The sequence below is a fragment of the Bos indicus x Bos taurus genome, chromosome 24 (genome assembly GCF_003369695.1).
Source record: "Bos indicus x Bos taurus breed Angus x Brahman F1 hybrid chromosome 24, Bos_hybrid_MaternalHap_v2.0, whole genome shotgun sequence".
Taxonomy (NCBI): Eukaryota; Metazoa; Chordata; class Mammalia; order Artiodactyla; family Bovidae; genus Bos; species Bos indicus x Bos taurus.
The window spans coordinates 54,367,333-54,393,392 of NC_040099.1; the positions used below are offsets into that span (position 1 = coordinate 54,367,333).

Below are 26,060 nucleotides of genomic sequence, written 5' to 3' on the forward strand. Positions count from 1 at the left end.
GGATTGCAGGGTCTCAGGAATGTAATTCCCGGAGTATATTCTACAGGCCCCTTTCCCTAGGCTTTAGGAGGGTGTTACTGTCTGAATACACGGGACATTTGCTAGGAAATGGCTTCATTGTAAACAAATATCAATTATTACCTAGATGGTGGTACTGGAACTAGGCCCAACCAATAGTTTTTAATATAAAACATAGTCGTCTTACACTGTTGGCTTTTTAAATAATAGCTTTATTGAGATATAATTCACATGCCTGAAAGTCTCCCCTTTTGAAGTAATTCAGTGGATTTTTATATATTCAGGAAGCGGTGTCACCACTAATATCTAATATCTAAATCTAAATATCCAGAATTTTCATCATTTGTCCCCCAAATCCTTATACCCATCAGCAGTAATTTCCCCATTCTTCTTCTCTGCACCCCCTGGCACATGCAGATTTGCGTCTGTCTCTATGACACTTCATACAAACAGAACCATAAAATAGGTAGCATTTGTTCCTGGCTCCTTTCACTTAGAATAATGTTTTCGAGTCCTCCTGTGTTGTCACACGCCTTTGTACCTCTTCTCTTCCTGTGGCTGAGTAATAACCCATTGTGTGGAGAGGCCACGTTTTGTATATGCGTTCATCCTTAGGTGGACATTTGGGTTATTTTCAGTTTTTTTGTGTGGCCGTACGTTTTCATTTCTTTGAATACAGACCTAGGAGTGGACTGGTGGGTCTTAGGGTCACTGTATGGAGAAGGCAATGGCACCCCACTCCAGTGCTCTTGCCTGGGAAATCCCATGGACAGAGGGGCCTGATGGGCTACAGTCCATGGGGTCTCGAAGAGTCGGACACGACTGAGTGACTTCACTTTCACTTTTCACTTTCATGCATTGGAGAAGGAAATGGCAACCCACTCCAGTGTTCTTGCCTGGAGAATCCCAGGGATGGGGGAGCCTGGTGGGCTGCCGTCTATGGGGTCGCACAGAGTCGGACACGACTGAAGTGACTTAGCAGCAGCAGCAGCAGGATCACTGTCCGGTTAACTGTTTGAGAAAGTGCCAGACTGCTTTCCAGTGTGGCTGTGCCGTCTCGCATGCCCACCAGTGACATGGGAGCGCCCCGTTTCTCCACCTCTCTGCCAGCACTTGATGCCGTCTGTTTTTATGATAGCCATCCTAGTGGGTGGGAAGTGGCACTTGATTGTGGTTTTGACTTGTGCTTTTCTGGTAACTGACGCTAGTGTTATTCGGTCAGTCACGTCTGACTCATTGTGACCCATGGACTGTAGCCCAGTAGGGTCCTCTGTGCATGAAATTCTCCAGGCAAGAATACTGGGGTGAGTTGCCATTCCCTTCTCCAGGGAAACAAGTGCTATCTTAGTATCTTTTCATGTGCTCACTGGCCATGTGAAAATAATATTTGGAGAAATATCTCTATTCAAATCCTTTGTCCATTTTTAAATTGGGTTGTCTTTTTATTATAGTTTGGATTAAAATTCCTTATCAGAAATATGATTTGCAACTATTCTTGCCCAGTCTGGGAGTTGTATTTTAATTTGTCTCATGGTGTCTCTTGAAGAAAAAAGTTTGCAATTGTGCTAACATTCATTTATCTATTTTTTGTTACTGGTACTTTTGGTGTTATATCCAAGAAAGCACTGTCCAATTTAAGGTTGTGAATAAGTACTCCTATGTTTTCTTTTAAGCATTCCACAACTTTAGGTCTTACATATAGGTCTATGATCCAATTTCTGTTAATTTTGGGTGCGGTATAAGGCAGCAGTCCAAATTCATTATTTTGAATGTGGTTGACTAGTTGCCATGCCACCATTTGTTGAAATAAAACTATTCTTTCCCCATTGAATTGTCTTGGCCTTCTTACCACAAATGACCATAAATGTAAAAGTTTATTTCCAGACTCTCAATTCTATTCCATTGATCTGTATGGCTACTTTGAGGCCAGTGCCACATTATATTATCTACTATAATTTTGTAGTAAGTTTTGAAATGGGGAAGTATGAATCTTCCAACGTTTTCTCCTTTGGTTTAGATTATTTTGGCTGTTCTATGACTGAATTATCACAAGTAGTCCTTTTTTTATTTGATATTTTTGTTATTTTTGCTGCAGTTGTCCTGTGTGTGGCATTTTTTTATTCATAGTCGCAAATCGCTCTTTGGTAAAAATTATCATATTTATATGAAACTTCTGTTAATTGGTAAAATCCACTAGAATTGCCCAAGTGTCCTTCTTATCTATCTGCAGAAGCAATCGTAAAATCCTACATTGTAACATTGTAGAGACTATCTGTGAAGTTTCTCATTACTATTCTGAATTCCATGAAGTCTTAAACTCAAGACTAATATCTACAGAAGCTCTTATTCCAAGCCATAAAAGGATTATTCTCCCATTGGCTTAATATATTGAAAACTGGGCTAGAAGCCAACTTCTTCCTTTAAATCATCAATGTGGAGGTGAAGGCTAATGTGTACATTAGCTCATCTGTGTACATTAGCTCATGTGTGTGAATTTTTGGAGGGAAATGGCCATAACCATAAGGCTTAAAACTACCTTGCAGTAGATATAGAAATACTGCCATGGAATAAACAACAAACACTTTAGCTACTGGATAGTTCACTGAGAGACCCTCTCAGCTACTTATCAGGACATCCAAGCAATCCTTAATGTGGGAATTACGTGGCTGTTTTTCAAAATTAGAATTTATGAGTTTGTAGTAAGTTATATAGGGCTTCCCTGGAGGCTTAGATGCTAAAGAATCTGCCTGCAATGCAGGAGACCTGGGTTCGATCCCTGGGTTGGGAAGATCCCCTGGAGGAGGGCATTGCAACCCACTCTAGTGTTCTTGCCTCCAGAATCCCCATGGACAGAGGAGCCTGGCAGGCTACAGTCCATGGGGTCACAAAGATTCAGACACAACTGAGTGACTAAGCACAGCATATATAGGAGATCCAAGATGAAATAGGTTTACTTTTCATGATACTATCTTAACTATAAGTGTGTCAATTATTCAATTTCCGAAACCTCAAAAAAAGGCATATATACCTGAAGTGAGATTCTCAACATTCAAGCATTTGAATTGTTGTTGTTGTTCAGTCGCTCAGTCATGTCCAACTCTTTGTGACCCCATGGACTGCAGCACGCCAGGCCTCCCTGTCCATCACTATCTCCAGAGCTTGCTCAAACTCATGTGCATTGAGTCGGTGATGTCATCCAACCATCTCATCCTCTGTCACTCCCTTCTCCTCCCACCCTCAATTTTTCTCAGCATCAGGGTCTTTCCCAGTGAGTCAACTCTTTGCCTCCGGTGGCCAAAGTATTGGAGTTTCAGCTTCAGCATCAGTCCTCCCAATGAATATTCAGGACTGATTTCCTTTGGGATTGACTGGTTTGATCTCCGTGCAGTCCAAGGGACTCTCAAGATTCTTCTCTAGCATGACAGCATTTGAATGTTTTCATTCAAAAAAGTAGAATCACTGTAAGGGATACAGAACATGAGCTTTATTAATCAGATTGGATTTTACACAGCTGTGGGAGTTGGTTAGGCAGTCTGTGTAAGCCTATTGCCTTTCTATGTTGTGTTGTACCTGAAGTCATCAGAACCAGGGTCAGGAAAGAAAGATGGACATGAAGTCAGAGCAAGATCAAACGGGGAAATCCACAAGGAATCCAGAAGGAAGCCTGGAACGTGCTTGTGTCTTCGCCACCTCTAAACTCAGGGATGCAGATGACTTGCTGAAGGGGCTATGCCTTCTCTGTGAAGCTGCACACACACTCAGTCTAGGATTTCAAGAAGCTAAATAAGGAGATCGTATGAGAGCTAGAGAAACTGTAGCCCAGTTATTTCCTGTGCCAACAAGGTGAGGTGACAAGTCAGTGACAACATCCGTGAGCTTCAAGGCCTGTGCCCTCAGAATGACCCTGCACACACTTTGGGACTGCAAACATTTAAGTTTCCAAGAAGGTTGTGAAGTTCTCTTTTTTAAGGGGGATTTCAGTTTATCAGCATTAAAAAATATAAGTACGAGCTTTTAGAGGTTTCTCTGAATCTGAAACAGCAGATTTGTAAAGTACTATGTTATTCCTGTTGACCATTTAAAGCCAAAAGCCTGAATTGTTTTAACTACCCTGAGATTTGAGTCATGTTTTCTAAACAGTGTTTTTAACCACATACCAGTAAGGGGTTTGCTTTCTACTCAGGGTACATGTGAGCCCCAGGAATAATGCTAAGCCATTGTTCTCATGTCCTTTTCAGAAATATTCCATTTAGAACATATGTCAATATGATGCTACAACTGGGGACAAAATAGCTTTGTGTTTGGCAGGCTCCAGCTGATCTGTAATGATCCAATGTTAGGGAAACACACAAAAAGCATTGATCTAAATGGATCAATATTAGTAAACAGAATGATTTAAAAGCTCTTTCAATTCAGGTAAAAATGTCTTAGACCAAGAAGCAGCTGTATCCTGACCTTGATTGTGAGAATTATTGGCAAGCTGTGGGGTTTTAAGAATACTCACTGAGCAAATTTGGGCTTTAGCAGTTTCAAGTCCAGAATTTCAAGGTCTACTGGATCTTGACCCCAGAGTTCTCTGCCCCTTCTGGGCACAGAGAAACGAGAATAAAATTGGAGAAGTGTAGTAACTCATGAACAAGGAAAGTGTGGATATGATTTGAGTTGAAAAGAAAGAGTAGGGTTAGAGTTGGGCATTCTAAGAGAAATTTAATGACAGTAGAAAAGAAGATTACTGCACAATGGGCTATAATATGAAAATTAAAATAAACTCGAGGTAATAAGACTGGTACTTTCTTTCATTGATTTTCTAAAGCCTTACACAAATAAGTACAAGTATACAGAATTAGAAATGTCAGGTGGAAAAATGACTATCAAAACAGAATATTTTAAAAATCATTATGAGAGTAGTTTGTACAACTCCATGAAGTACATTTGAAATTTTGGATGAAATGATTAATGTTCTACAAAATTACAACTTTGCAAAACTGATCCTACTGGAGAAGGATTAAATGGACCAATTACCAGAGAAGAAAGAGAGACTAATTTAATCCTCTCCCTCCAAACAAAACACACAAATCACCCAGACAAGATGGTTTCACATGAAAATTCTTTCAAACATTTAAAGATCAAATAACCTCCATAATACTTAAACTACTCTAGTGTACAGAAAAAGAAGGAAAACTTTCATATCCTCTCAATGAAATGATTACAATGTAAAGCTCAAAAGCAAAGATTATTACAAAAACAGGATAAATCTTACTTATTAAAACTGATAAAAAGTTAAAATGTAAGTGACATAACCCAACAGCACATTAAAAGCCCATATTACACTCTGAACAAGTGAAATTTATTTCAGAAAGGTAAAGTATTGCTCTGTAGGGAAATCTATCAATAAAATTAAGCTAAGGAGAAAAACCGGAAGATCATCTCAATAGAAAAAGAAAGAATAATTGACAAATTCAATATCCACTCATGTTAAAAACAGCCAGCATATTCCTTAATGGGAAAACACAAGAGAATTTCTAACTAAAATCAGAAACAAGGATGTCTACTATCTCTATTATTCTTTACCTTTATAGTAGAGGCATCAGCCAATGAAAAAAGATAAGAAAAAACAAATAGAAGCATAAAAATTTGAAAGGAAGGTATATCTGTTAATCAATGATATAATTGTACATCTAGAAAATTCAAAATAATGAGTTGAAAAAACACTAAAATAGTAAGGAATTTTGGCAAAGCATTGGGTAATAAAATCAATATGAAGAAGTCAACAATCTTCATAAAAACAGGAAAACAATAATAGGCAAAAGTTAACAGATGAATCCCTTACAAAAGCAAATGAAAAAATAAAATACTTCATTGTGAACTTAACAAAAATATCCAAAATTTGTATTAGAAAAACCATAAAGTCATCCTGAAAGTCACAATAGATGACTTGACCACATGGAAGACATATGTTTGGGGATAAGAAAATTTAATATTGTAAAGATGTTAAGAAAAGAGGAACAATAAGAAAGGGATAACTTTTTCAGATATTAAACATTTTATGAATAATCACATTTAAACTGGTGCTGCATGAAGAGACAGTCAGACGATGGGAACAGAGAAGAATAATCTAGGAATACACTCAACTGTGTATGAAACTTCACTTTGTGACAAAAGTAGTTCCTTAAATCAGTGATGAGAAGATGAATTTGTTCATAAGTTGTATTTGGATAACAATAAAAATATGTTTGAATCAACTTTTCATAACATATTTTTGGTAAATTCCAGGTGAGTTAGATATTTAAACATAAAATTAAAACCATGTAAGTAGCCAAAGAACACACAAGTGAATTCCTGCCATTCAGAATTTGATTTCTCCTCCCCCAAACATCAACAGCAAAAATAAAAATCTTTTGGGTAGCATAAATATCACAAGCAAAGTAAAGAGACAAATGAGGGAAAGTATTTGCAACTTAAATAGCAAAGTGTTAATATCCCAAAGACATGAAGAACTTCTAAAAATAGGAGGAAAAAAAACCATTTTAAAAATTGAACAAGACATGTGAACCTTCCATTCACAAAAAAAAAAAAAAAGGAATACAAATAACCTTTAACCATATGAAAAGAAACTTGACTTTGATCATTGTAAAAGAAACACAGGCTAGAACAGTATAGGATATGGCTTCTGACTATCAAATATGCAGAAAGCCAAATGTCTGACAGTCTTCTCTATAGGTAAGCACGATGTCAGTGTTTAGTTGACATTCAGATTTATATTGAATTATTCATGAAAAAAATTGTTATGATGCTCTGGAATTTGCTTCAAAGTAATCTGGTAAAGGGAGAGTTTTGGAAACATGAAACAAAATTGGCCATGTAATTTAGAAGCTGGGCACTCAGTATATGGGGGTACACTACTATTCTCTCAAACTTTGTATATGTTTGGAAGTTCTCATTAAAAAAAGTAAAAGGGAAATCCATACAGTTTCAAAAGATACCACAAAATTAAACTAAAGGGAAAAATGTTACCGTACAGAAAAAAGAATTTTAGAGAAATAAAAGTATTCATTGGTTCAGAAGTGTGGTTAGTTTGTGAGAACAATGATATATCAATGGAGGAAAAAAAACAATTTAAGGCTGACCTGGGTTAGAATTTTTACCCTTTATTTTCAGTGTGCATAAGCTCAATGAATTCTTGGTTTATCTCTGTTATATTATATCCCTTGACCATAGAATGAAACAAAATGAACGCACTTTTTAAAAATAGATTTGATTGCTCCAGGAGACACATTGACCCCTGTCAACTTAAGTAAAAGTTGTTCAGTTAAGTTGATGTTAATTTATGTTTGCAATTTGGTTTGAATCTTCCATACAGGCTCACATCCATTAATTCTAAATAGCCCTTAGGAAATATGGAAGTAAAAATTATCTTTAGTAAACCTTGCTAAAAGAACAAAATGTTATAGAATGCACTATAGAGAATGTTTATTTGTTTTTAATTTACACCCCCTCTCCTTCAGCTTTCTTCCTTCCAGAACATGCCTTCTGTTGTACTGATGCAAGGCTGAAGGTCCCTAGAGTTCTCCAGCCATCCATAATTTAACTCTACCATCCTGGACATGCATGTGGTTATAGGAAGCTGTATTTCAAGGTCAGTTAATGAGAACCACCTTCAGGCTATCATTCAGATAATGAAGAGCTTGCTCGGAGAGTCCCAGACCTCAAATGCTCTTACTGCAGGCCAACACAAACCCATCAAATAAACATAAATGAGAAAATATTCAACAGCTGTCCGTTTTATGCTTGCTAGTTTTATTTTATTGAAACCATCTACACTGAATGCAAAGCAATATCAGTGATATTTTATTTGTCTACCATTTTAAGCTTTCCAAAGTACCTTAAGATATTAAGTTGTTTTTTATGGTTTAATTAGTTCAGATCACAAGGTCGTAGCTTGTCGGGATGTTCTTAAAGTTGTTATTTATGGAACCAGCTAAGTTTGCATGGGTCAGCCTGTCTGTGTAGTAGTCATCAACACATATCTGTAGCGTTGGTTAAGCTCCTTGCTAGAGAAGTCAGAGTCTTACCGCAGAACCATGCAAAACAGAATGTGCCACCGGGTGTTAGGTGGACAAATGGATGCTCTCATGGAGGAGCCCATGCTCTGAGCTCTGAACTCTTCAACTGACAAGTTTATATATTCTCTGCCAACGCAAATCTCACTTTCAAAAATTATAGTTCCTTTGTACTTTCCCTCTTCCCAGGTTATTTGAAACTGTTCCTCTAAAGATATTCTGTTCTGAGGAAGTTTTTATACTCTCGTGCAACTTAAAATAGAAAAATAAGCTCAGGAAGCCAGACATGGAAACTAACAAGGTCATTATTTCATCTAAATATTCACTTTATAGGTGAGGAAGGAAGGAGAATCCATGTTCTGAACTTGGAGAGACACCACTTCCACCAACTATTCAAAGATAAATATTGTTAATCATCGCACTGGTGTGGCTGTGAGAAGCTTAAATAGACTTACACACTAACGCGCATGTACTGGCCCTCTCCCAGGTGGCCTGAGTGGTAAAGAGCGCACCTGCTGATGCAGGAGACATAAAGGGACCCAGGTTTGATCCCTGGGTCGGGAAGATCCCCTGGAGAAGGAAATGGCAACCCATTCCAGTATTCTTGTTTGCGAAATTCCATGGACAGAGGAGCCTGGGAGGCTACAGTCCATGGGGCCATGAAGAGTCAGACAGGACTGAAGTGACTTAGCGTGCACACACGTATGTATTGAGCTCCTCCTATATACCAACCACTGTACTGGACTCTGTGGTTCTAGCAGTGGTCAAGGAAAGTGAATTCCTGAGCTAATGGAATTTATGTCGAACAAGAATGAAACATAAGAGGGTCAAAAGAGAGAGAGAGAGAACGGGCAACCTCATTTGAGATAGTCCGACCATGAAAATCATGTTTCCAGAGAAAGCTCCTCTCCCCTATAAAATGAAAATATTTCTACTTTCTACCTTTGTAACTCACTTTCCATTTCAAATCATGAACAGCAGTCTCGGGGTTTCCTCTATTAGAAACCGTCACCCCATAAATTATGCAACTTCCCTACACATGATTTCTCATCTGTAAATTAAAGGCTGTGCACGTGTGCTCAGTCACTTCAGTCGTGTCCAGCTCTGCAACCCCTTGGACTGTAGCCCACCAGGCTCCTCTGTCCATGGGATTCTCCAGGCAAGAATACTGGAGTGGGTTGCCATACCCTTCTCCAGGGGATCTTCCCAACCCAGGGATTGAACCTTCGTCTCCTATGTCTCCTGCATTGCACTTTACCACTGAGCCACTGGGGAAGCCCAAACTAAAGGCTAGACCACATAATTACTTAGATTTCCTTCTACCTTTAAGATGCTTCATTAAACAGAGCCTCATGGGTGTTTTGAACTCTTCCCTACTCCTCCCAGCCTCTCACTGTCCCACAAAAGGCTCTGAGGAAGACGCTGCTGTTTCTGTGTCTAAAAGGCCTGTGGCTCTTGTGGTGTAGTCTGTGACACAGAGATAATGTAGGGAGGAGTCAGACCCATTTCCTGAGGCATGACAATCTTCTGGCTTTTTCTTCCCTTTTAGATTCATAGAACTACAAATACTGTCAGTCATCGCACAGGAATAAACAATACTGCTAAACTTGTCAGCTTTTTGATCCTTCCCAGATCTTTTTATTTTTTTAGCCCAGTTCTTGGAAAAAGAAGGCTTATCAAGGCTTTTATTTTTCTTTGGAGTGTTATATTTGCTGCGCCAAGGATAGATTATTGAAATAAAATCATATATTTTAGGACTCAGAAAATCACATAATTGTAAAAGAGGAACCAAACTAAATACAAAAGAACTAAAAAAAAAAAATACAAACTAAATCCAAAACAATTATATGTATATATGTATGAAATGAGGTCTTCCCTGGTGGTTCAGATGGTAAAGAATCTGCCTGCAATGCGGCAGAGCTGGTTTCGATCCCTGGCTTGGAAAGATCCCCTGGAGAAGGGAATGGCTACCCACTCCAGTAAAAAATGAGTCATAAAATTTATTTTTAAAAGAAACGTGGAGGCAAGCTATCTTATACCCAGCTCACTATGTCAGTTTCTTTAATAGTCTATTGAAGACACTGAATAAATTTTTTCCACGGTGCCAGGTTTTGCGTTCATTTCAGGTGGAATTTATGCTCATTGCCACAAAATCTCCACCTTCTTTCGCTTAAAGAAAAGATGCTGTGTGGGCTGCGGTAGAACTGATCCACGTTAGCTAGGGGCGTTGACTCGGAATCAGCATGCGATTGGGAGGCAACCCCAGGCAGTCTATGCACTGCATGTGGCGTCAGGGCAGAAATGCAGGGTAGGTCAGGTAGTTGGCAAGGAGCGACAGTCCCATTCTGTAAGTGGCGATTAACATGGTCCTGAATCTCCTCTCGTACCTCATTCCTCCCTATGCTGCAAGGTTAAATGCAAGTTCATCTTCCTCCACAAAAGCTTCTCTGACGTTTGCAGTCCACGAAAACTATCGTTTTGTTGGAACTAAAAAGCACAACTATTTGCCTCATTTATCAACTAATCATGTTCCACCATGTACAGTTATATTGTATTGTCTGGCATCTTTGTTCAACTTCTAAGTGTGTGCATGCCATGTCAAAAGTTAGACTACAGAATAATTTGTAATTAATTTTTGTAATTTTATATGGTATAGTTTGTGTCACAGAGATAATGTAGGGAGGGAGTCAGACCCATTTCCTGAGGCATGACAATCTTCTGGCTTTTTCTTCCCTTTTAGATTCATAGAACTACAAATACTATCAGTCATCATGCAGGAATAAACAATACTGCTAAACTTGTCAGCTTTTCCATCCTTCCCAGATCTTTGTTTTTAGCCCAGTTCTTGGAAAAAGAAGGCTTATCAAGGCTTCTATTTTTCTTTGCAGTATTATATTTGCTGTGCCAAGGATAGATTATTGAAATAAAATTACGTATTTTAGAACTCAGAAAATCACATAATTGTAAAAGAATTTTATAATTTTCGTCTTTGGACCTGATACTATATATTGAAGATATTTAACTAGATTTGCTCAAGGTTTAACCTTTTGTGACACTGTCACCAATAATATTGCAAAAAACACAGTAGACTTTAAGCAAAATTTTAAAATGTGCTGATGTATCTTCTTGACTCTGTTTTCATTTTTCCAGGAAACCACAGTATCCTCCAACTTTATCTTGTATTTAGGTAACCAGTAGCTTCAATTTCTTCCCTCTGATTATCAAGGTTTGTGTCTGGGGAAAAATTTTGCTTTAATTACTTAACTATCTAAGAATATTTTAATTTAATGTTTTTTTCCCCAAGAGAATGAACAGTTTTATCTGATTCTACCAGCCAGGCAGACTTCATCACCCTTGGAGGAGCTTCGCATGAGCAAGTTTGGAGGGGAAAGAGAGAATAAGATAGAGTGGTGGTGGTGGTGATAACCTAAATGGGGGGGACTATACAACTTTGGCATCAATCTCCTCTAGCAACACATTTGGCTTAAAGACTAGGAGCAGCAATATCTTCAACCAAAAAGTCCTGATAAGACATTGAGTACCATCCAAACGCAGAACTAGTCACTGCTACACAGTCCATCAGGGCAGACATTTTCTAAGAAGAATTTCACATCAATAGTGGAGACACCCGCATCAAGGAAGGCTGGTTGTGGATGGTTGCTAGGCACAACTTCCTGAGCAGTGGTTATACTTTCTATAGATATTACAAAAGGAAAAGAGTGCATTCGTTGTCAGCAAGCATCCACCCTGAGAGTCTCACTCAGTCAAGAAAGGATGATGTTATAAGAGGAAAGCTTTAATGCAGAAATATAAATTGGCAGCTCTCAAAATACCTGCGCTCAAAAACCATTCACTAATTAAAGAATAGCTATCCATCACCCATAATACATTTATTAGGATTTAGCATCAGTAGGGTTCAAATTTTAGAAAATTCTGGTGTAAAAACATTGTAAATCTTCCAAACAATGTAAGAATTCTGGCTGGCTAACTACATGATTATTTTTTTTCATCGTTATTTATCCAAAGGCTTGAAACCTTTTAGTTTTACCATGTGCTAAAATGACAATATAAAATTTTCAAAGTTTTGTTTAAATTGCATCATTTTCTTGCATGTAGAAAAATGATTAGAAGTATGTAGCAATTTTTATGGAATAGCCTGTTGTTGACATTTGATTTGGGTCACCTCAGAAGTCCTGAAGAGTACAGTGTTTCCTAAACTGTAGAAGCGGAGGAATATTCCTCCCTATCACCTAATAGAAGAGAATGTTTCTAATCCAGGGACATCTTCATAAGCCTTTCTCTACATAGAATATGACAAATCCATCTCTATAACCCAGATCAGTTGTACCAAACGGCAAATCATTGTGCCACCCTGAAGGGCAGACACTGCACCGAGTGTCTGGTGGATGGTGGTGTAATTCAGAAGCATGTGGCAGTGGTTTTGGAGTCACCACTGTATTTAACATTAACCCTTGGCATCTACTGCCTGTAATTATTGTAACAATGGAGGAAATGAAGACTGAGACAGATGTTTAGGGCAGTGGCAGAAATGGCAAGGGATGTTCCTTCAGGAGAAACGTTAGCAGAATTACCATAGTTATGCCTCTGAATAGCTCTTCCTCTTTTTCCAAGGCCTAGAAAATATTCAGCAGATTTGCCAAACACAGCAGATTTGCCACTGAAGAACAGAGGGTTCAGTATTTCAAAACAGAAGATTTTAAAACATGGCTATTGAAATGATTTCAAATCAATGTTTTTAAAGGTTGTCATTTCGTTGTTAAATTTTTTTAATTAAAGAGAGAATATTTTGTATTCACATAACAGAAAGTTCATCCTGCAGGATTAGATGCACAATATTCCCCTAGGTTTTTGTCTTCCATTACTCATGTATAATTTCAGCCTCCCTGCACACACCTGCATCCTCTTGGACATACTTCTCTGCTCCCTGTGACTCGTCTTCCGAGCACCATACTCCTGATCCAAAGAGACACTGGTTTAAAAAAAAAGCTGTAACTCTTTAAGTTCTACTATTGCCTCGGCAACGGCCATCCGTGGTGGGTATCACATAGCTTTTTGCTCCGTATTACCTGACATGAGAGCTTCCCTAGTGGTTCAAATGGTAAAGAATCTACTTGCAATGCAGGAGACCCGGGTTCGATCCCTGGGTCAGGAAGATCCCCTGGAGAAGGGAATGGCAACCCACCCCAGCATTCTTGCCTGGAGAATTCCACAGACAGAGGAGCCCTCTATGGGGTCGCAAAAAGCCGGACACGACTGAGAAGCTAACCCTTTCACCTGACGTGATGTAAAAAGATAGGCACTAAGTGAAATCATGGAAGAGTTCTTAGTTCTGAGGCTACTCTCAACTAGTTAACTCAAAATTTCACAGAATAGAGGCATTTCAATTTTATAACTTTGAAAGCTAAATTTACATTGTTTTGAAGGAAGCCAAAAGAAAACAGTGTTCATCATAAATGCTTATTTTTCCTTCAACACAGGCCCACCATCACGACCATCACTATGACCGATGGGGACTATGATTATCTGATCAAACTCCTGGCCCTTGGAGATTCAGGGGTAGGGAAGACAACATTTCTTTATCGATACACAGACAATAAATTCAACCCCAAGTTCATCACGACAGTCGGGATAGACTTTCGGGAAAAACGTGTGGTAAGTTTTTAACCATACTGTTAACCGGTTGCTGATCTTCCTATATATAAACTAAGAATTAAGAAAATATGTTTATTGCATTGCAAGGTGTCTTTTATCACATGAAATTCATAACCTGTCACTTTGATCCAATTTGAATATTATATTTTACTGTCTCAACTCTAAATAACGTTTTGCTTAGAAAAAATCCAGTGGCACTTGTCTCCAGAAGCACACAGAGCAACTAAAATAAATTATTTATGGGTTTATATAGTGTGTTTTCTATGAATTATTAAGGAATCTTTCAAAACATGAATTCGTTATCTAAAACCATTAACTCTTGATCTTAGTTTCTCAATAAAAACAAAGTGTTCATTTCCCCGTGCTTAAGAAAGAGGTTAAAAGGATGATTGGCAAATAGCTGGAACATGAGCGTTGTGAGTTCCTGCTGCCTTTTTATTTATGTGTAGACTCAGCCATCAATCACTAGCTCCTTATGAACAGAATGTGAGACCAACCCATGCTATTTTTCAAGATAAGAGAGTTAAAGTGAGAATCACAACCACTTCCTTCCGCTGTGCTAGACGCTAATGACAGGAGTAAGGATATTGAGACATGTGAGACGTGGAGCATAGGCCCAGGAGCTGAGCCCCGTCGCTGCCTCCCGAGGCGTGCTTGGGCGCCAAGATGGCGGCGGCTCCGGTTCACGTCCCCGATCCCCTCGTACCTCGAACGCCGATTCACTTTGCTCTACTTGCCGTATTAGAAACTAGTACAACATTGTAAAGCAACTATACGCCAATAAAATCTTTCTTAAAAAATAAATTCATTCACTCCTCAAGAATTGGGGATGAAAAAGAACAAAGAAAATGAGGATTGAGAAATTAAATCATGATTTCTTAGAATGTCCTGTCCCTTATCTGAAATGTCAATACTGTAGTCTTAGCAAATTTGCTCCCAGTCCTTCCAGGGTATTTGTGTGCCTTCTCGCCTCCCATATGTCTCCACAGATCTAGGTATTAAGTCCTTGCTAAGTTTTTCCTTGAAAATATTTCACTAAACCATAAGTAAGGGAGCTAGATAATATGAAAATTGTTATGCTATGCTATGCTAAGTCACTTCAGTCGTGTCCGACTCTGTGTGACCCCATAGATGGTAGCCCACCAGGCTCCCCCGTCCCTGGGATTCTCCAGGCAAGAACACTGGAGTGGGCTGCCATTTCCTTCTCCAATGCATGAAAGTGAAAAGTGAAAGTGAAGCCGCTCAGTCGTGTCCGACTCTTAGCGACCCCATGGACTGCAGCCCACCAGGCTCCTCCGTCCATGGGATTTTCCAAGCAAGAGTACTGGAGTGGGGTGCCATTGCCTTCTCCGGAAAACTGTTATACTTGGTTTAAATTAAGAACTCAAAAAGCCATCAGCTATAAAATTTAAACTTTTCTAAAAAGAGCCTTTGAAGAAATGGGTAAAAAGGGAAGACTTGGAAGAGCCTGTGTAAACTTATTGAGCAATCCTGTGTGCATTTCATGGCTAAGTCTTTTTGAAAGTCCCAATCCACAGTAGAAGATACTCAAGTACTTGTAAAATATTTTACTGTTTTAAAAATTCCTTCAAATGTGTTATTTCACTTAAGTTTGCAGTAACTCTGTAAATTAGGAGATTATGGGTCTCAATTTGCCAGTAAGAAAGTAAGATTCTATGAAGTTAAATGAAAAGTTGATATTCGAACCTCGAACTTGGGTCCTCAGTCGACTGTTTGCTGCTTCCTTGAGGAAATGACAGAAGGTGTCTAATTTAAGTTTGCAGGATGCATAAATTTTGTGGAAAACCATACTTACACTTGACATTTAAAAGTGAGAGTGTATGTGATAACTTCTAGGAGAAAAAAAGCAAATATTTATTCTCCACTGTGAACTTTGACTATAATAATTGAGAAAAAATACGCGGAGTGAACCCAGGGAATTTGAATGCTGACAAAATCAAAGCAGCATAAACTAACGACATTTGTATTCTTTCAGGCTTACAACACACAGGGACCGAATGGGCCAACAGGGAAAGCATTTAAGGTGCATCTTCAGCTTTGGGACACTGCAGGGCAAGAGCGGTAAGAGTGAATTATTTTGTTTCTAGCTACAAATAGCTTAGAAAAACTTACTTTAATGTCAGTGTGTGTTTGTACAGTGTGTGTGTGTGTGTGTGTGTGTGTTAAGTTGCTTTAGTCATGTCAGACTCTTTGTGACCCTGTGGACTGTAGCCCGCCAGCCTCCTCTGACTATGGGATTCTCCAGCCAGGAATACTGGAGTGGGTTGCTGTTTCCTCGGGCAGGGGCTCTTCCCAACCCAGGGATCGAACCCATGTCTTTTATGTCTCCCGCACTGGCAGATGATTTCTTTACCACTAGTGCCACCTGGGAAGTGGTATTGTATGTGCCACTTTAATACGACTACGGTATGTGAACTTGAAAAATGTAAGGAAATGCAACTCTCCTCCTGGTTTCAAAATAGACATCTATATCAACAAATAAAAATAAATTATCTGTAGTGAATTAACCATAACTAGCAATTGTGTATTTGGTGCAGATTGCAAAAATCACATTTTCAGAAATCTCTGTGAAGATTCTTATGCATTGTCTTTGTACTTTGTGATCATTAAAAAAAAAAAATCCAGAATTTAATTGAACTGGGGTGGAAAATGAACATTGTTACAAGTGCTACTTGAAGAGTGAGTTGAAGGAAAGGGTGTTAATATATTTTTCATCTCTTTCTGTCTTTACACACAGCCATGCATCCTGTACCATTTGACTGACTTTACTATGATTTCGGTCACATCATCACTCTCCAGCTGGAATGTTTTATTCCTTTCCCACCATTCCTGAGCCTCTCCTTTCAATAGGCCTGGCTCACATTACACGTGCCTGGTGGGGCTTTTCCAAACTCCCCATCTGAAACAAATTCCCTCTTTCTTGAATTCTTACAATGTCTATTCTTCCATGCCTTGGGAGGCTGCATGCATGCTAAGTCGCTTCGGTCATGTCCAACTCTTGGTGACCCTATGGACTGTAGCCCACCAGGCTCCTCTGTTCATGGGATTCTCCAGGCAAGAGTCCTGGAGTGGACTGCCATCATGCCCTCCTCCAGAGGATTTTCCCTGCCCAGGGATGGAACCCAGTCTCCTGTGTCTCTTGCATGGCAGGTGGGTTCTTTACCACTAGTGCCACCCGGGAAGCCCATCCATGCTTTAAGTTACTTTAATTAAATAAGTTAATTAATTATATACCACCTTTGTAATAAGACTTCCCTGGTGGCTCAGTGATAAAAATTCGCCTGCCAGTGCAGGAGACACGGGTTCGATCCCTGGGTCAGAAAGATTCCCCTGGAAAAGGAAGTGGCAAACTACTCCAGTATTCTTGCCTGGGAAAACCCGTGGGCAAAGGAGCCTGGCAGACAACAGTCCCTGGGATCGCAAGAGAGCTGGACACGACTTAGTGACTAAACAACAACAACATCTTGTGGTAAGGCGTGTCTTTTATTTTTGTCTCTAACGGCTGTTCTTCAATCCACTTGTGGCCTTCTCACCCCAACACAATTGTAAGCTTCATAAGAACAGAGACCATGCTTGTTTTCTCAGCCTTGTCTCTGGTGCAGTGACCCAGACAAGAGACACCCGGTAGACAGCAGTGTTGATTGTTTACAGCTGGGGGTGCGGTGCCATGATTTGAAGAAAATACATTTCTTTGAGATCCAAGCTTTCAAAGCGCAGAAGACCCCAAGCTAGCGCAGCTTTTCAATATTAGATGAAACAAAAATTGGCAATAGGTTGTCAGAGAAGATATATAGAAGGCACATACCTCCAAATTCTGCATCACATGTCTCACAATGTTTATGCTTGTAAACACTTCAGTCTTTGAAATGAGTCCAAAACATTCTCGCTTTCAGTGAGTGTAAACGCCAGGAGAGGTGCCGGGCCCTCTCTGTGAGCTCTTTTGACTGTGAATTCCATTTACACGCATCCTTCAACGCGGCTGGTTCCTCTGAAGTCGTTCCTCACAGGAATCTCTGTTCATATGTCAGTTTTGTTGTCACAAAGATGTATGTTTTATAGACCAATTTAATTCATTTTTGAAGAACTAATATGAGAAAATGTGGTTCCCATATGTCTTCGCACACGATATGTCGGCCTAGCATGATGGCAGGCTTCTCTCATCTGTCCCCTTAAGACAGCTGCTCTAGGAGAGAAATGGAAATACTAGAGATTGTCTTAGTAACACCAAGGTTATTCATCCCTTGAGAATTTTGCATTCTGTATATTAAAGTGTAGCTAAGCAACAAGATAAACAATGCCTCACACCTCAAGCCTGTGCCCGAGGATATCTGGCACTGTAACCCATGAAAGATAATGGTTATTGATAAAAGTCACATTATGGGAAGGAGGAAAAAGATCATACCCCTTATGTAAACCAAAAGGATGCAGAGCACAGACTTAGTTCTCAGTGAGGGAGGAAGAGCTATCATGTGCCCCTGGGATCTGTTTATTCATGGGGTCCTGGCATTCCACATTCTGGGGACAGAATGAGGTTGGTGGGTGGAGCTAGAAATAAATAAGATTACTCATGGAGTAAACCCTGGAAAGGCTTCCCTGGTGGCGCAGTGGTGAAGAATCGCCTGCCAGTGCGGGAGACACAGGAGACATGGATTCAATCCCCGGGTCAGGAAGATCCCCTGGAGGAGGAAATGGCAGCCCCCTCCAGTGTTCCTGTCTGGGAAATCCCATGGACAGAGGAGCTTGGTGGGCTACAGTCCATGGGGTTGCAAAGAGTCAGACAGGACTGAGCGACTAAGCACGAGCACAAGACCCTGGAAACTCCAGGGGCTCACAAGGGTCCTGGGGTTGAGTGGTCCAGGGTGTGAGCCTGGCTCAGAGCAGAAGTGTCCTGTCCCTGTTGCTATGGATGCAAAAGTGTTTGCTCCAATGCGATCTATCCAACAAGCACGTTTTAAAGTAACTGTCATGGGCTGTGTTAATGAGAGGGGAGTAAGGCACAGTAGATTTGTCCTCAGATGAGAAACACACACACACACACACTTAAGAGAGGCCAGAGAACAGACTACTGTGGCTGACTTAGCCACACTCTTGTGGTTTAAGCAGGAGACAGTTTTGTGAGTACAGATAGTCCCCACAGAGAGAGAAACAACCATTCAATAAAAGCACTATAATCTCTGAGCTTCTAGTGACTGGTAGGAACAAATCCACAAGGATAAAATTGAGTAAGATTTTTGGTATTTCATAATCATCATGATTATATCCTACCAAAGAATCTTATTTTGGAAATAAATACGCTTAAATATCTCTTTTCTGTGACTCTATATTAAAAGTATTGTTTCTATTGAAGTCATTTACCTCCTTAATAATTTCATATCCTTTGCTATTTTCTATCTTTGTTTCTTTCTCTAAATCTGGCAAACACTTAATCATCAAAAAAATATTTCAGAGTCATGAAAACACAATGGATAGCGAGTTAAAAACACAGCTTCTTTTCTCTTGAAGGTTCCTGTCTAGGATGGGATTTGGACAAATCAACAATTGCAATAAAGCTTCAGGACAGTAACAGGAAAACAAAGAGTGGCTGGTGGCTGTCAGATGCACCAGGAGGAGTCCATAACCCAGATGGCGGTGTTGGGGAGTCTGGGGAAGTGATACTTCTATATATAAATATATACACTCATACACAATGTATGAGTGAACCTTTTCCTGGCGAACGGGGTGGGAGGTAAAGGAAGCCTGAAGGCAAGGTCACCCACAGGAATAACAGCGTGGGTGAAAGCCCAGGGGAGAGAGTGAACTTTCTAAGAACTTAAAGAAGCTCAGCATGCCTGTGGGTAGTCAGGAGATAAAGCTGGATAGAGGAGCAAGGGTCAGTTCATGCAGAGCTTTGGCGGATTACTGAAAAGTTCAGTCATTATCTTTAGAGCCAGGTTTCATCATCTAACATTTTTAGCAGAGGATTTATAGAATCAATAGGAAGAAATCGGGGAACAAGAGGACCCAAACAACACTGGAGACAGGAAGCCTGTTGAGAACGCTGTTGAAATTATCCTGGTGGAAGATAACGGCCTCGAAACTGGAGTAGTGGCAGGGTACGTGGAGAGAAATGAGAGGGTCAGGAGATATTTGTTGATTGCTTGTATATAACAGGTGAAGGAGAAGGAGGCTGTGGCACCCAAGGAGGATGGTGATGCCATTGATAGAAAAATCAGAGGGAAGGTGAGTTTGCTTTCAAATATGTAAAGTTGCTGGTACCTTAGTTTCCTCCAAGTGGAAATACCCAACAAGTAATTGGGCATACGAGAAGCACAGCAGGAGAGATCTAGACCTATAAACTTGGGTTCAACATATACACCAGGATAACTGAGCCAGCAGGGTAGACTAAGTAACTCAGTGAATGTACGTAGAGGATGAAGGGATCAAGAATAGAACCCAGAGGAAACCCAAGAATCTACAAATAGGCCAAAATAGGTGACCAAAACATTAGGAGGACATTTAGGATAGGATCTGCTTCTCTGTTGAGAGTCATGTGTCTTTCTTAAAACCAGTTGCCAGCTTCACTTCTTTATCAGTATAACCCAAAGCTTCTCTGGGCCCCATGTGTCATCTCCGGTTTGGCCCATTGCACACATTGAAGTGGATCTCAGAGCATCTTCATCTTCCCTGAGGATGCTGGGGTGAGGAGGGTTGGAGCAAGAGAGAGCAAGTGCTTACACTGCACATGATGGAGTGTATTCTTCAAAATCCTCCCTTAGAAATGAGTGTTCTTACTTTCCCTCCTCAACTAGTTAAGTCTCTCTGCCCTTCCCTCCATCCCCCTAATCATAAAGTTTTCTTTTCCTTTCTTCACTGTCTTTCTTCCTTCTCCTTAAGAGACATGCATGTTTTATTCCCAAAGAGTGCGAATAAAAGCGTTCTCTCACCAACGTTGTTTTTCCCTACAAAAGAACCCTAGTTCCAGCTGCTGACAAGTTGTGGTTCTCTGCACATAATCACAGGCACTCATTTCCAGCCTGCCATGTGCTAAGCTTCCTTCTGGCCACAGACAGGAAAATTGAAAAGTAGAAGTTAAAGTCTCAGTCCTGAAGTGCCTTATATTTTAACCATGGGCCACAAGATGCCTGTGAGCCAAAGAGAGAAGGATTCCAAGAGGCTGTGTAAGCAAGCGTGTGATTGAAGGTTACAGACTCTTGCATGCATGCCTGCTGTGGAACGTAAAGCCTCAACCGGATCTTAAATCTACAACCAGATTGTCTCCTCTGACCCTTCAGCAGTCTTTCTGCCCACTCGCCCACTTGGGCGGATAATCCAGAGGGATGCCATGGAGAGTTCATATCTGAAAGGGACATAGTGTTGTTTGTATTGTCATCAGAGTATCCAGTGGACTAACTTTTGAAACTGTCCACTGTGTTTTCTTGGCAGATTCCGGAGCCTCACTACAGCATTCTTCAGAGACGCCATGGGTTTCTTATTAATGTTTGACCTCACCAGTCAACAGAGCTTCTTAAATGTCAGAAACTGGATGAGTAAGTGGGACTGAATAACTCCTGTTGGCCACATTGGGACCCAACGGCTCTGTCTGCTTCTTGGCCTCACAAGATGAAACCAGAAAAAGTCACAGGTTTAGTGTTGCCCGCGTCACCTTCAAAGTGGTGGCTTGTATGTGGCTCACCCAGAGTGGCTTGGAATTGGTTTTTCCTTTGACACCTTAGATGAATCACCACCTATGTGTAAGGACTTTATGATTGCAATGGACGGGCCATTCATTCCACTTGTGCAGTAAGTCTCGAAGGACTTCTCACAACTCAGCCAGCAGTCACTTCTACTTTGTCTAGCCTGGAGTGGACACACAGGAAGCACAGCATTTTCTGAGTAGGCACACTGGCACCTACAGTGTGGGCCCTTGCACATGGGTTAACTAAATAGTTAATTAACTCAGGGGTCAGTTAAGTGAGAAATTGTTTCAGAGCAGAGCAGCTGCATGAAGATACCATACAGTGTGTCTGTCAATAAGCTCACATTGAAATTTTACTTTTTTTGGACAAGTGTTCAGATATAAGAAAGACTGGTATAGAAAAATCTCCAGCTTTCATGGCAATTTAAACACAATAAAGCTTTGAATTAACCTAATCAGTTATTAAAGCCAGATTGATGTATGTCAGCACAGAAGAGTGGTATTTCGTTTTTCCTTTGTTTAAAATGCATGTAGCACTAAAGACCATATTACATATACCAGTTTTGAACACAGTGGGACACACTAGCAATCCCATGGGGCTGGTGCTACTTATTTCTAGAGTTGTCGGGGCTGTCTGTGGCCAGAGGGCTATTTTTTGAGATCTGATCATGTTATCCCCCTACTCCAAGTCCTTCCGGGGTTTCCCACTTCACTTGGAATAAAATCCAGAGTCCTTTGCTGACCTCTAAGGCCATCAGGGAAGCCTGGCGTGCTACAGGCCATGGGGTCCCAAAGAGTCAGACACAACTCAGCAACTAAACAACAGCAAGGACCATCATCGTCACTTCCTCTGTAATTCACTCTCACTCCGCCCCCACTCACTGGCCTCCAGCCGAAGGGCTCTCCTGAAAAGCACCGTCTTGTCTTGGGGCCTTTGGTCTCTGTTTCCTCCTGCCTTGATTTCTGTTTTCCTATTTACACCATTGTTAATTCTTTCACCTCCTTCAAGTTCTTGTTCAGACCCCATTTATCTCTTGGGAAAAGCTTTCCTGACTGCTCCATTTAAAACCGTTCTTCATCACTCTGTGTGCGCTCAGGACACTTTCTGCTTCATTTGGTCACTGCCCCCACCTGACATCATATATATGATATTATATCATATCATATTATATATTTCTTTGTTTTGTGGTTGTTGTTCAGTCACTAAGTTGTGTACAACTCCTTGTGATCTTGTGGACTGCAGCATGCCAGGCTTCCCTGTCCTTCATTATCTCCAGGAGCTAGTACTCAATTTCATGTCCACTGAGTCAGTGCTGCCATCCAACCATCTCATCCTCTGCCGCCCCCTTCTTCTTTGCTTACTTGTGGTTTTGATTCTTTCCACCTCTAGAATGTGAGCTCTATAAAGGTTCAAACTTGGTCTGCTTGTTCTGTTGCGATACCCCAGAGCAACTGGCTGAGTATCTGGCTGTGTAGATTCTCAAATATATGCATATCTTATTATTTCATATTACATGTAATTAATACTTTTATATATATATACACAGACTATATAATGGCTTTAAATGTAAGCTCGCCAGCACAGTTGTGCTAGTGGAGAAAAATACCAACAAATTCTGACTTATTTATTTGCTTCTCCAAATGAGTGTTCATCCTAGGATCTCTCTCCATTTTCTTTTATTATTACATTTCTTTATCTAAAGTGTTATTATTAGATAATAGATAATGTTTTGTTTTTATTATTAGATAATATTATTAGGTAACACACCAAATGTTATTATTAGATTCTGGGAGATAAGGAGATAATAAGGTTATTCAGTTCTTTCAGAGTGATTTATTCATCATTTTTCAAAGTAGATGAGATGCTCCCTTGCTCCTAAAATTTTCCAGGATACTGTTGGGATTTAAGATAATTAATTGCCATTTCTGATAAGACTTTAATTTCTAATATCCAAATAACTGGTGTTACAGAGTCACTTCCTCCTCTGGCCTCAACAAGGTTGCACTTAGCATGCCTTGAGGTAGACGGTAAAATAGTCCCATAACCTTGAAAATATAGGTTGACAAGGTTTTTTTTTTATCATTTCTTTCCTTCCTCCTTCCCTTCCTTCTCCTCCTCCTCCTCCCCACCCCCAATACCTCCCTTCTTTTGGAAAAAAGAGAAAAACAAATAACCTGTCTTAATATTGTTTCTACATGAATTTGTGGTGGTTCAAAAACACTCTGCTGTTATGAATCATTACCTTGGATTTCAGGAAAGAAAAATGTGGCAGCCTTCTGAAGGAAAGAGCAGACAGCCCTTCTACTTGAAGGGGCTTCCCAGCTGGCACCAGTGGTGAAGAAACCGCCTGCTAATGCAGGAGACAGACGAGACACGGGAGGGGGCAAGATCCCCTAAAGAAGAGGTGGCAGCCCACTCCAGTCTTCTTGCCTAGAGAATCCCATGGACAGAGGAGCCTGGCAGGCTACAGTCCAGAGGGTTGCAGAGAGTCAGATACGACTAAAGTGACCTAGCATGCTTGCACATATACTTTAAGACCATGTTCTCTTATCTTCACTTATATTTGAGGAATAAATGGTCTGAAAAGCAGTATATTCAACTCAGGTGAACATTCCCGGATGTTCATTTCCAGGGGGTGCAGTGATAAAGAATCCGCCTGCCAATGCAGGAGACATAGGAGACACAGGTTCATTCAATCCCCTGGAGAAGGAAGTGGCACCCTACTCCAGTATTCTTGCCTAGAGAATCCCATGGACAGAGGAGCCTGGCAGGCTACAGTCCATGGGATCACGAAGGGCTGGACATGGCTGAGCACACATCACCTCATCTGTGCTCATCTCAGAGGACATTTCCCCACATGCAGAAGATCACCAACAGGTATTCACACAGGTGCTTCATATACACTCTTACTAGTCTTCACAGCCTGCCACCTGTGAGGCAGTATCTCCACGTTCTAGATGAGGAAACTGTGGCTGGGAAGAGTTAAGCACCTGGGCTAATTTAACTCATAAACAGCCAAGCTGGAGATGAACAATTCGATTAGGACCCTGAAGCATGAGCAGTCTTTTGACATCACTTGTTTATAACTAACTTGCTGGTTCCATCTGTTTTCTTTCTAAGGCCAACTGCAAGCAAATGCTTACTGTGAAAATCCAGATATAGTATTAATTGGCAACAAGGCAGACCTGCCAGACCAGAGGGAAGTCAATGAACGGCAAGCTCGGGACCTGGCTGAAAAATACAGGTAAGTCAGCTACGTGGAGATATTCTCTGACCTCACACACTGCTGCTTAGTTAGGGGGCAAGGTCATGAGACTGATATTCAGAGGGATCCCCTTGATTCAGGAATGACAGATGAATGAAAAAGATCTCCCAGAGGAATATATGTGATGCTTTTAATGAAACTATTTAACAATAATAACCACTCATATTTACTAAATGCTTATTGTGTGTTAGCAACTATTCCTAGACTTTAATTTAACCCCTGTAATTATATATATGAAATTTAGAGTTATCCCATTTGATATATGAGAAATTGAGACACAGAGAAGTTGAGTAACTTATGGAAGGCCATATAGCTCGTGAGTAGTAGAGCTTGAATTCAGTCCAGGCTGTCTGAGATCAGAGCCCATCCTTTTGAGCATTGTATTCTACAGCCTCTCAATAGCTACAAAACTCTAAGGAATAACTCCTGACCTGGATGTAATACTGTGATTATTATCCTGAAAGTGAAAGTGTTAGTCACTCAGTCTTGTCTGACTCTTTGCGACCTCATGAACTGTGGCCCGCCAGGCTCCTTTGTCCATGGAATTCTCCAGGCAAGAATAATGGAGTGGGTTGCCATTCCCTTCTCCAGGGGGTCTTTCTGACCCAGGGATTGAATCCTGCATTGCAGGCAGATTCTTTACCATTTGAGCCACCAGGGAAGCCCAATTATTATTATCATAGCTAGCTTAAATGTCAGAGTACAAAACATTTAAACACCTCAAGTAGTTAGAAACTGACTCCCAAGGCAGAAATTGTCATTCTTTTTCAAATTTAAGTACTTTTGCCAAATGTGACAGTTCTGTACCTCCTTGAGAGTTTTACAAATAAATGTACGTGTCTTCTTGAAACTTTGGATTCTAAATAAATGTAGATTGTATTCACATGAATAACCTATGCAATGCCTGCCTAATTTCTAAATCAGACTTCTAGATAATTGATTGGAGGGAAGTAATTGTTGAATAGGCTTCCCTGGTGGCTCAGATGGTAAAGAACCTGCCTGCAATGCGGGAGACCTGGGTTTGATCCCTGGGTCAGGAAATCCCCTGGAGAAGGGAATGGCAACCCACTCCAGTATTCTCGCCTGGAGAATCCCAGACAGAGGAGGGTTGTGGGTTACAGTTCATGGGTTCGCAAAAAGTCAGACGCGACTGAGGGATTAACACGCTAATAGTTTAATGGCAACATTGATCATTAGTCTGGCATATTTGCCCTCTTCATTTTTAAAAAGTCAGTGATGATGCTTGGCTTCAAGTACCTGAGCACCTCTTGTAGCAATTTCCTTGCCCATAACGCTCGTTACGCCCACACGAAAAAGCAACCCATCAGTTTTCACTCACTGAGGAAA

General features: G+C 40.4%; 1 protein-coding gene across 5 annotated transcripts in view; it reads left to right on the forward strand.

Moving 5' to 3' along the window:
* Positions 1-26,060, forward strand: part of RAB27B (RAB27B, member RAS oncogene family) — a 176,574-nt gene that overhangs the window by 144,079 nt on the left and 6,435 nt on the right. For 3 of the 5 annotated variants that reach the window (XM_027525677.1, XM_027525678.1, XM_027525676.1), the window contains 4 exons: positions 13,577-13,751; positions 15,748-15,833; positions 21,195-21,298; positions 24,569-24,692. In XM_027525677.1, coding sequence (XP_027381478.1) covers positions 13,599-13,751; positions 15,748-15,833; positions 21,195-21,298; positions 24,569-24,692 — 467 coding nt within the window. In that variant the 5' untranslated portion in view covers positions 13,577-13,598. Of the gene's footprint in view, positions 1-7,523; positions 7,655-11,230; positions 11,305-13,576; positions 13,752-15,747; positions 15,834-21,194; positions 21,299-24,568; positions 24,693-26,060 lie in introns of those variants that run through there. The other 2 variants (XM_027525675.1, XM_027525679.1) reach the window with 2 other exon arrangements.